At 34.2% G+C, this 12,202-nt stretch overlaps 2 protein-coding genes across 2 annotated transcripts in view; one reads left to right on the plus strand and one right to left on the minus strand.

The window, feature by feature from the left end:
• The window catches only part of LOC130655228 (replication protein A 32 kDa subunit-like), an 86,515-nt gene extending 74,927 nt beyond the window's left edge, over positions 1 to 11,588 (plus strand). The window contains exon 8 of the mRNA XM_057457960.1: positions 11,448 to 11,588. Coding sequence (XP_057313943.1) covers positions 11,448 to 11,529 — 82 coding nt within the window. The 3' untranslated portion in view covers positions 11,530 to 11,588. The remainder of the gene's footprint in view (positions 1 to 11,447) is intronic.
• Positions 5,090 to 7,257, minus strand: LOC130655229 (uncharacterized). The gene is made up of 5 exons (XM_057457961.1): positions 7,120 to 7,257; positions 6,778 to 6,813; positions 6,647 to 6,703; positions 5,503 to 5,553; positions 5,090 to 5,404 (listed from the first exon to the last, which is right to left on the minus strand). The coding sequence occupies exons 1-5, from the start codon at positions 7,187 to 7,189 to the stop codon at positions 5,280 to 5,282; spliced, it is 339 nt and encodes a 112-aa protein (XP_057313944.1). The 5' UTR covers positions 7,190 to 7,257; the 3' UTR covers positions 5,090 to 5,279.
• Positions 11,589 to 12,202: the final 614 nt, after the last annotated feature.

Raw genomic sequence — 12,202 nt, forward strand, 5'->3', positions numbered from 1 at the left:
AAATGCATTTTGTTCGTTTTTTACGAAAGTCGGATCCAAATGTAAAATCATTAATTACACATGGAAAATGTTTGACCATCGGGACCCCCTGAAGGATATAAACCGAACTAATGCAACATTTAAGTTTAAAGAATTAACAGTCCGAGAAACATTAAAAATCTTAGAATCGACAAATGCATCGAAAGCGGCAGGTCCGGACACATCACCTGCAAGAATTGTAAAGGATATTGCTCCCGTAATTGCAGCACCACTTACGTTCTTAATAAATGCAAGCTTGTTATCTGGCACCTTTCCAACATCAGAGAAAACTGCAAAAATTAACCCTGTGTTTAAAAATGGAGATCGCAGTAATATTGATAATTACCGTCCGATCTCTGTGCTCAACATCCTGTCGAAGACCATCGAAAGAGTCGTTTATAACCAACTAGCTGACTACCTGGAAGAAAACTTCTTCCTGAGCAAACACCAGTATGGCTTCCGCCGGAAACGATCGACTAGTGATGCAGTTACCAAACTTACAAATAACATCCGCGAAAACATGGACAAAGGCAAAGTAACAGGTGCCCTGTTTATGGACCTGAGAAAAGCATTTGACACTGTTAACCACAGTTGTTTACTTTACAAACTTCCTTACTATGGCATACTTGGTAAAGAGGTTGATTGGATATCTAGCTACTTGTTTCACCGAAGCCAAATCGTTAACGTTGATGGAGTACTTTCTGAGAAGGAGTTTGTTACCCATGGTATACCCCAAGGCTCGATATTGGAACCTCTGCTATTTGTCCTTCTTATAAACGACCTTCCGATCCAGCTAAATTACTGCAACGTATTAATGTATGCTGATGACACAGTGATTTATTTTTCACACAAATCGCTAACTGAGATCGAAAAATGTATAAACTCAGATGCTGAAAAAGTGTTCAGATGGATGCAAGATAACTGTCTTATCCTAAACCCAAAAAAAGGAAAAACAGAATTTGTAACATTTACATCTCGATCACGTAACACCCAGATCAATATAACAATCAATAACAATGAAATCCACCAGCCTGCGTTCTACGAATATCTTGGTGTAATCATGGATAGCCATCTAAACATGAGCTCTCACCTTCAACGAATGTACAGGCGGGTTAGTTCAAGGCTCAAAATGCTCAAGAAAGTAAGACATAACATTTCGCCAATTGTTGCTGAGAAGATATTTACGTCAATGATTCAACCTCTAATTTTCTACTGCTACCTACCCTGTTTATGGTGGCATGAGCGATACATGGCGATTGAAATTCGAATCGTTATTTCTGAAAGCAAAATTCATTGTCAAAAATCGTAAAAAATGGCCAACTTTCACAATACGACTGAAAAGAAAAATTGTTATTGACGTCTTCAAATCGTTACATTTCGAAACTGATGGGAAATATGTTATGATCAACCACTCGATAAACACTCGAGGAAAGAACTGTTCACTTCGGCTCCCATCAATTAAATCTGAAGCTGGGAGGAAATTATCATATTATCAGGGAGCAGTTATTTTTAACTCCTACCTGTTAGTATTAGGAAAGAAACTAATTTTAATTTATTTAAAAAACTAGTAAACAATTATGATTTTTAAACTTTTCTGGTTCATCCACGATGTAGGAAGGAACGGTTGACGCCAAAGACACAAACAATTCAATTTCCACGTCCTCTCACTGCCAAATGTATGGATTGTGTGATGACGTCATCCGTCGTTTCTTACATCGTGTTTCTTGATATACTTGAAAATTTTTCGCACAAAGTCTTTCACAATATTTTTAATTTTCTCATATATGGTTCTCAATGTTCATTCTCTTAAATTTTTCAATATCCGCGAATTTTTTATTTCTCTCCGTTTAAATCTTACTTCGAAAATTTTATATTTTGTTATTTTTGTTTTACACAGGTCTCTCATTGATAACAGTAACATTTACATATATCTTGTATATATTATACTGACGTAGATAAACCTGTATAAAGATGAATAATAATAATAATAATAAAAATAATAATAATTCACTTAACATGTGCTAAAAGTGAATTTTGGTGAATATTTGATTTAACAAAATAAGGACGCAGATATTATTTTTCCGCCAAGATTAAAATGCTAAAATTGTATTGGCTTTTTAACACGGTGGAAACAGCCCTTTCGCAAAATTTGAAATAAGATTTATTAAATTTCTAACTGAATTCTGCGGTCCCATTGGATAAATCACGACAACAATAATGACTTTTCGTTGCCATGGTAATCATGTAAAAATGTACATCATGGGAAGAAGAATACAAAGCGTTAAATCATTGAAACTAGTCGAAAGTCGGGAATTATGTGATCAAATATGGATCTAAGATTTAAGTGATTTCCTCTTTTTAAAATTATGATTTTTCTGACGTGTCACGGAATTTGACCTTTACAATTTTAACTCCTACTTCTTGAGTGAGTACTTCTAAGCGTAAACCAAATTCAGAAAATCTAAATCACTGAAATCATTGCCATTACAAAAACAAACATTTTCGATGATTATATCCTGAGGTATCTTTCCGAAAGTGCAAAAAACACTTTAATGTGAAAATGCATTAAAAGTATTCCTATTTTGGACTCTACAAGTTGTTAGACGACTGGAGAGGAGAGGCCAAATTGATCTCCCTAGCACCTCAGCGGCTAGACTTCTAAGATCTCAAGCCGGTAAAGCTTACGAGTAAACTCTTACGAGTTCCCTTTTCAACGCACACCGGCTAGTCCATATTGTAGCTACTCGTGGCTTAATTTAATCTAGTATTTTTTTGCATAGAATGTTATGTTAGGAGCCGCGAAAATGACGTGTTTGGATTGCATTTCGTTAAATACAGGTAAAGTATCGTAAAAACAGTGAAAAAACAGTGATTGCTATGTCCGTTGGCACTATTGTAATGAGATTGAAAGAAGAAGAAAATGACATGAATATGACTAAACTAGCACATTCGCTTTCCAAGTGCTGCAACGATGATGGATCGGGTGGGACTCGATGATGAACTTAGTTCCAAAACGGGGCTCCGTTTGGCGTATGCCTCTCCCGGGTGTAATTTAGCATAACAAGTTCGGCAAATTTAAATGGTCAGTTGGTAATTAAAGTTTTTTAATTTTCCGATCTATTTTCTCATTTTACCAGTGAATTTATATGTCACTACGCGCCTAAGTGATTGAAAAATCAATAATTAAATAGTTTATCGATTTCCATGATTTATTGTTTTATTATATTAAATTAGAATGCAACCATTTTGTGGCAGCAGGAAAAAAACATTGTAAATCATGCCTGTCATGCCTTATTGCAATGTTTTGGGTTAATCTAGTTTTATTTAACATTTAACCCAGTGTTGACGCAGGACTTCCTAAATTAAAACACGCCACTTTAGAATTGCTGCTATATTTGTTACAAATTTAGAACTGGATGTTTTATTTGTACATTTACTGTCATAATGTTGCATTTTAGTCTTGTTGAACATTTTTACACACTGTTTTTCTCTTTTTTTATAAAAACATCAGGGTGGGATTAAAAACAACAGGTCTATAAAACAATGGAGCCTGATCAGCCACTATAATTTATCTTACAGACGAGAACAATGATATTATCAGTTTTGTTATTAAATGAAAAATTGAATGCACTGAAATTTTCGAAAAACCCGATAAGCAAAAGGATAATTAAAAATAAACAAATAAATGTTAAAAACATGAACTAGTTACATATCAAAATATTTGCCGATAAATAGCCGACATGTTCTTTAATCCCGACTATTCTTCTTAGATCGTTAAGGTCTTATTTTTACTAGAATTTTACGCAACCCATATTTTTTTAAAATGTTTTGCAATTCTTCGTCTTTTTGCGAAATTTTAGAGATTGCATCTTTTTTCACCAGCGAGTTGGGATTTTTTATAAATTTCTTAAACCACCTTCGAATTAATTTCTCTTCGCAGGAAGAAATCTTATGCGTTGAAGAAATAATGAGCTGCCTTCATCCTCAATAACTGATTCGCTTTCGCTTGGCGGTAATGCATTACAGTGCTGTTTGACTTTATTTTCATCCACGTTTGCAATTCTATCTGTTTTCAGACTTTTAACTGCATTCCTCCGTAGAGAATATGTCTGACTGACAGAATTGCGTTGCAAATATCTGGCTTTGTCTCGTATCTGTGATTCTGTCATTGATGAACTGGCCAAGAGATATCCTCTCTCGGACTGCATCAAGAGTAATCGTATCTCCCAACATTATCTCGTTGCAAAGCCTCTCCTTTAACTTCTCTTCTCCACCACACCGCATTTATTTATTAATTTTAGCACACGTTTTCGAAACGTTTTTTGCTTTTTCTTGAAGAAAGTAAGACTTGCTAGATGTAGCCTCACTGTGGCACATCATATTTGCTAGTACTCTCTTTAGTTCTGTTATCTCCCCATGAACTTTTGATACAAACGACTTTCTAACAAGACTGGCAGTGATCCTTCGACTTTGTTTTCTGCCAAATTGCAATTGGTGGCGCGCTGGAAAAATGCTGAAAATTACTCACTAACCAAAGATGATGACATAGGTCGCCCCGCCCGGCTCACAAACACGGGATCTGATGAGGAAATGCCAACACCCGGGAGCATATTGCGAATAGCAACGTATGCCTGACATTCTTCGTACAGGGCTTGCGTGAAAACCACGATTCGATGGCCAGCAGTAGAAGCGGTTTTATGGTCTTTGACACTTACCAAGTGTACATTATTCTGGGAGATTTTGCAGGTGTTAAATTCTTTTAACGTTATATTCTTAATTGCTTCCGGACGACTTGCGTTAGACAGAATAAGTGACGAGATAAGGTATTTTCGACAAGATGCAAAAATTTTCACATTTGGTGCTTTTGAGCTTATTCTGAATCGTTTCAGGTTATCTCTGCATTTTTCTACCAACTCAGAATGATCATACTCATGCAGCAATGCATACAATTGATAAATATTTTTTATTCTTTTAAAGATGGAACAAAACAACTTTCTGTCAAAACTGTGACGCTCCCGATGGTACACGTGTTTTTTATAAGAAAAGAGTATATAAGAACATATTAAGAACATGTTAAGAACATAAGACTTTGTGAAGCTTGACTGCATATTTTCTCCATTAAAGTATAAACAAACTTAAATAAATTAAATAAATAAATTTATATAGTAAAGGTAGAAAATTAAGAACATCTTAAGAATATTTATCGGCTGCATTTCGAAAACGTTAAGAACTTTGCCCAGGTTTCTTCCACTTCAATGTTCTTATGTGTACGCTATGTACCAATTAGTAGAAAGCAACATAAACGTGAGTAAATGTACATGATTCAGCTTACCATCACTATGATCTACAGTTTCAGCATTAATCTTGTTGTTGTCAACGACAAGGCCTAAATTACAAAATTTAACAAATAAGAAATGGTTATGTTCTACCAAAAACAAAACCGCAGATATTCAAGTATTTAAATATGTTTGAACAATTTTTTACCTGTGTTTTTATCCGGAAGTATTTCGGTGTTGTCAAATCCTATGTCATTTTCTAAATAACAAATAATAGCAACAGGCAATGATAGCACGAGGGATTCTAACAGTTAAGGTTTCCATTTCAGATTTCAGTGATTTTAGCAACAACAAAACACATCTGTTATGCGCAAATTTGTAATTTCTGCGCCACTTTGTAATTAGGAAAGCTGTGCACCTTTTTTAAGTATGTTAATGTCTTTTTATTTATAAGAACATTCTTTTGAATGAGAGAAGGTCACCAAATGTTTTTATAAAAGTTACCTCTCGAATTCTATTATCGCACTTTATAAGAAACAGATAAAAAAACAGCATGTTTCGCGCCAACAGGTAATAAGGCAATATGTGTTTTTTACTGCCTCTTAACACATCTATAAAATCACAAAGGAAATAATATATTAAAAATTAACTACCTTTATTTACGCCGGCCCTATGTCCGCCTTTCGAGAAATTTGGTGTAACGCCACTTTGGGCCATGTTTTACACCGACCAAGGAGTAAGTAAATAAAAAAAATACTAATCAAGGCTTCTAAAAGTAACGTTTTTAGTTTTCTTGAACAACAAATATTAATCAACAAATACTGTTTCTTAGCCCTGTCGTGTTTTTGGTAATATTTAGTACAAAGTTGCGCATAACAACATCAAATAAGTGAATCAAAACGAAGAGTTTCAATAGGTATAAATTGACCTAAAATTGTGTAAAAAAAACTAAAAAACTTGAACTTTAAATCAAACTATCCGAATAAATCTACGTTTTCGAACTAGAATCTTGGGGTTTTGTTGCCACAGAAACGTTAGTAAAAACTAAAATTTTTACTTTTCTAAGCATAAGCCATGCCATATACCTTTAGGGAACAAATTTACCGAAAATAAAATTAGGTGGGAAAGACATTTTGCGGAACTAACGAAATTTAATTTGACGTATAATAAAAATAAAATATTGTCTCGAATTTCATTTGGCGGAGAACGACAATAATTAATTTTGGCGTAAGCTTATTTTGGTCGGTGACGAAGCTATTCCAAAAAAACATGCTGGACTTGGTTTCTCCTAGTCAATATCATTGGTATTACAGAATAAAATAATTTGTAGGAAAACATTTTATCAAACATACCCTGGTTTTCCTGATTTACTTCCTCTTGATTAAATTCTTCAGGGATGGATGGACATTCTAAGTAAAAATTAAAAACCCAGAAATGTGATAACTAGAAAAAATAAAAGGTGTAATTATTATATCAATCTTACCTTTCTTTTTAGTGGTGAATGTACTGTCCGGTAAATCTATAAAAAACGATCAAAGTAAAATTTAACAACTCGTCTTTCGGCAGTTAGAAAAATTTCTTCCCCACACACTTTCTTCTGTTAAGTAAATTTCTCAGAATCAAAAATAAAAAGGTTTTATTTCTCTCTAAGTTGTTATAAATATTCTACCAGTTATATTGTTTTACTATGGTTTTAAGCCCCCTTGGCTTGTGCCCTTGCAAACTTCCACACAAAACGCAGTGAAAATGGGACTCGCTAAATTCAATCCAAACAAGCATTTATCACCTTGAGATACAATATTATTTTTACTGTCAAAAAACGTACTGGTAGGAAAGAATCGTGATGATCGTGATGAATAAGTCCATGGTGCTAATACTAGGGCAGTGTTATACATCACTGGTGCGACCGCCCAACGCCAGCGATACTTTAATTCAGATTTTTACTCAAACCTCTAGCGGAAATGACGCTGTCACCTCACTAAAATTTTGTATAATTTGAATAATATGAAGTACGTGCTCAGCAACTAGAGTTAGTTTTGCTGAAGAGTACGCGCAAATTGATATACAACTTAACAAAAAAAAGGCTTGCCGTGAAAAACCACTATCTCCTAAATTTTTATCATCTCCGTTCTTCATAACCACAACTTAGATGCAAATTTGTAAAAATCTCAAAAATCAGGGCAACTCACGAAATTGATATTCAAACAAGACAGCTCAGCTGCGGGCAACTGCAGGTGCAGATTGTTTTCAGTTCCGAGACTCTCACCCGCAGGGGCTTCGGAGGGACCGCCCTTAGGCGGTCGATGAATTAGTAGGAATTATATATTTGTATGGATTTAATCCAGTTTTTGTCCCTCAAATACACTGTAAAGCCTAAGACTGATTTTGTGTTTGGGTTTAAGTCAATCTTTCAGAGGTTAGTCCCTATTAAAACCCTTCTAAGAGCACCTGTTTATAAAATTAAATTTCTCGATGTTAGTTATTTAACACAATTCAACATATCTGGCCTAAAAACAATCCTGCTGAAATATAATGAAACAGTATAACATAATTAGAAAATTGTCTTACTTAAATTTCCACGTTGATCAACTTTTCTATTTTCTACATTCAACCTGTTTAAAACAGTCGTTGATGCTAACCAAAAAAGAATGCGAAGAAAAGTTCGCCGAGCTATTTATTATACGGTAACCACCGCAGCTATGTAGTACACAAACCTTCAATATGCAGTTTCCTCTTTCTCTTTCCCTTATACTTCGGCCATGTCAGTCAGCTCTTTTACGTACCAATCCGGGTCTTTTTCGTTACATGGATCTTCAGAATCAGCATTGTTTTTTCTTGCTTCAATGTGAGCAATTTCGCTCGGATTCGATCTAACAAATTTCCTCAAGTCCTTGTAAACTATTTCCTCCTCGTTACTTGTATGATCTGTTATTAAACCGTCATCTGCAACAGGATCTACACCTGACTCTGGTATGTCTTGGCTTAACTTTTTATATTTTACTTTGTCCTTGATTTTATGGGTTTGTTTCAAATGATTTTCAATTCATGCTACAACCTAGACATTAACGTTTCATATTTACCAGCAAAATATTTTTACAATGAAACCTAATAGCAAACATTCTTTGTAAAAGGCACCTCTCTACAGCGGTAACTTTTTTCAGAACGGATAAAAAGACTACCATAACAAAACCTCTATATAGCGGACAATTCACAGTAGGAACCTCTTTTTAGCGGACGTCATTTTAAGGTTCCAATTTACATTATCCGCCAGAACTGACCTTACAGCGACCACGACCAATAACTTGTCATATAAAACAATTCTTGTAAGATACTTGTGTATATTTTACTTGGATAATTTTTGTTTAAGAATTTCATTTTTAGTCAGCTAATGGCTTTTTCAGGAGTATAAAAATGAAAACTTTCAGGGATATCTTGAGTCTGTTTTATTTTCCGGGATTAAAGACAACATATTTTTAATTATCTTCGGCTCTTTATTTCGATAAAACAAGCATTTTTACATATTATGCGGTCGATTCCACCATATACTAACATCCAAGAATAGGTTTTGAAGCAATATAAACCAATTTGGAAAGAACCTCTATGTAGCAGGCATCTCTTTATAGCGGACTTTTTTTGGCTCCGATGGTGTCAACATGAGCAGAACTTTGTGGTAGCCATCAACAGGACAGTTTTTTTTTTTCGTAGAAACGTGGTTTACTTTTCCGCAATACAGAAGGCAAACGTTTGCCTTTATAAACATTTAGTTGACTTTTTAAACCAACTGCACGGCCGTAATCAAAGTTGTGTTGGCTAATAGGATGTTTCTTTAAGTCAAGTCGTTCCTCCTTGCAAATTGGACAGCGGGTTTATGAAACGACAATCTTAGAGGCATGCTGTCGATTTTTTGCATCGATCCGTTTTTTGAATAGCTGTAAAGCGAAGGTTAGATAACAGGGTGACCACTCCTTAAATTCCTTAAATAACCTTAAAAAAAGAAAATCTCCTTAAAAGTACTTAAATATACTTAAAAAAATTGAAATTTTAGCTAATTTTTCTGATCGTAACTTTTTTGGAAATGTGTTCATGGATTGTTCATCACCAGTAAAATAAGACATATTTCTCTGTTACCTGAAATCTTATATTTTCTATCTTTCAGGGCATAATTCATATATGTATATTTGTATAATATGTATAATTTTCTTATCATAGAACATAGCATGTAACATTAAAGATAGCGAAATAAAATTGATTTTCTCCTTAATTATCCTTATTTTTATTTTTATTTTATTCTCGTTAACAGAAAAATATCCTTAAAAAATGTCAATTTTTCTCCTTAATTCTCCTTAATATCCTTACTTTTGTTCTCATTTTATTAGTGGTCACCCTGGATAAGTTCTCCGTGACTCACGAATAACCAAAAAACTAAAAAACACCCCTTGCATGCGTAAAGTCCAGCCTGGAATGAACTGTACCTCAGTAGCACCATTGATATCGTTAGCTACCATCTTTATCTTTAATTGATTGCTATATTTGTCATCGTCAACCAAAAGCCAAGCATTGTAATTAATTGTTGTTTCAAGTATTTAAGCATTCAGGTTTTCTTTCTTGTTACACGCACGTGGTATTAAAACAGACACCGTTACAATTATGAGCCATGGTGTCCTTTAACAAAAGTCAATTCTAAGGCAATAAGGTAAAAATTAAAAAAATTTAATCTTCTTTTTTTATTCGGGGAAATGTAACAAAGACCTGGAAAAGCGGATGAGAGGCGCTGTTAGAAAGTTGAGGTAAAACGCTTGAAATCAAGGCATATTTGGGCAAAAAACATGCTAAGTTTAAAAAAAATATAGTTTAATGCGCGTTTTTTTATTTTTAAAAACAGGGTTCTCCAGTTGAAATAGTGATTTTTCTGCGACGGTGCACGCTTAATTGAGGGAAGGTGCCTACATGTTTTTTATTTAAACATAAAAATATGTTAGTACCTTATTATCGTAGGATTGTAGGGAACTTTTTTGACTGATTTCTTGATCGTTGGTTGCTTCAAGTAATGTTTTCGTACATGCTGAGAAAACACAATTAACACAATTATATTGGAGACAAACAAATAAATAAATAAATAAATACACAAAGATAAATCCGGTAGAAAACCGCATTGGAAGCCACCAAAATTCAATTATTGGCTAATCTGAAACTAAGGAAACTGAGAAAAACCTGAGAAAAAAGTATACGGCCAAGATTTCTAGATTTTTTTTAAGTATTCAGCTCTTCAACAAAGTACTTGTTTTAGAGCTTCTGTGCGATAGCTTTGTAAATTTTAATCAAAGGCTGGAATAATTAAAACTTGTTTGATGAAATAGACAACAATTGAGTAAAAGTAAAAAGACAGAAAACAATCAAAAGTTCATGTGCCGTGGCTATCTTATATAATAATACGAAGTGTGTGTGACGGTCATGTGTTCATTTTTCTTTGATGTCGCTGAAAAAGATGTCTGAAATGTTAAATTTTATGACGTTACGGCGCGACGTCAATTAACGTTATATATATACTACGCACAATCGCCTGTACTATATCAGTCTGAGAAACGGAGAACTTTGTGTTGCTGTTTAGCTAGCTATTTTCTTGTCACTTGTAAAGTTTATAATTATTTAATATAAGATATTGATTTTTCAAAAAAAAAAAAAAATTAACGTTATATTAAATAAGCTGGAAACGTGGTGGTGACGTCAATGATTTTTCACCGCGTGGGTAACTAGGGACCGCCTAGAACCAATTTTGGTAATGTTCCTAAACCTGCGTGCCCAAATCCGTTTTGGGCGGGTTGATGACGTCATCAAAAATTATTCAAGCCCTAACATCCTAAAATTTTTATAGAGATTTTTAACAGCCGTCGTAGAAAATTGTGGAGAATCAAATTACACAGACAAACGAAATTAAGAAAAAAGATCTTCGTTTACTTGTCGTTTTCCAAAATTATTTTTCGTAACTTCAGTTAAATAGAAACACAGGCAAGAGCCTTTCGTTACCCCATCGAGCAAAACAGTCACTCAGCAATTTTATTTTGCGGAAGGTTATAGCAGTGCCAAAAGTAATCACCAGTTTAAATATAAAACGTAAGATTAATGAAAAAAATCTAACAAAACGTGTTGTTTTAGGTCATCGTTGGATTGGTTAAGCAACGAGGGGCACATATACTCGACAATAGACGATGATCATTACAGATCCACATCAAGTTGAACGTGTTGTTATTTTGTAGCCAATACTATATCTTTTGCCGAAATAAATGCGAAATCTTATCTAATATGTTTTCTTTTAGTTTTTGCAATTCCTGAAGATATATGGCGATTTTATTACACTTTTTTGCCACCATCTTGAATGTAAAGGCCATGTTTTACCTTTTTGGTAATTTTGAGCTGGGGTAGGTCACTACTGTAAGCGTCTATTACCTGTTAAATCCTTAAAGGAGACCTCTTCCACACAAAAATAACTATGGCTAGATCAAAACTAAATATAACGTATGAGCTACGCTTGAAGGAAGAAATACAGAAGGAGAAAAAAATCTTTGGATTTTATTGAAACACAGCGCGAGGTTCTGGCAGGTGTCTCTAGAAACTTAAAGGTTACCTCCCGAGCAAAAATAAGTTGCCCTAAAATAATCCACAACAAATGTTATTCGACAAAATAACAATGTTTTTCACTATATTTACAGTTTAAAGGAGTACCATTGAAAAAGAAATTGACTTACTGCTGTTTAGCTCCCTCTCCAAACCCTAGTCACGCGGGCATTATGAAAACGGCAAAAAATGCTCACATCAGCAATGTTACGTCATCACGAGATAATCTACTGACCAGAACGAAAATTGTAGTAAAGATTATGTAGACTTTTCGCTTACCCCACCCCCCTTTCCCT

This window comes from Hydractinia symbiolongicarpus, chromosome 8 (assembly GCF_029227915.1).
Source record: "Hydractinia symbiolongicarpus strain clone_291-10 chromosome 8, HSymV2.1, whole genome shotgun sequence".
NCBI classification, from domain to species: Eukaryota; Metazoa; Cnidaria; class Hydrozoa; order Anthoathecata; family Hydractiniidae; genus Hydractinia; species Hydractinia symbiolongicarpus.

Excerpts from the sequence above, each read along its gene's own strand:
- LOC130655229 (XM_057457961.1), bottom strand. The coding sequence starts at position 7,189 with ATGTATAACACTGCCCTAGTATTAGCACCATGGACTTATTCATCACGA. Across the intron at positions 6,814-7,119 it reads ATCACGATTCTTTCCTACCA|ATTTACCGGACAGTACATTC; the intron begins GTACGTTTTTTG and ends CGTTTTTTATAG. Across the intron at positions 5,405-5,502 it reads ACTTCCGGATAAAAACACAG|GCCTTGTCGTTGACAACAAC; the intron begins GTAAAAAATTGT and ends TTTGTAATTTAG.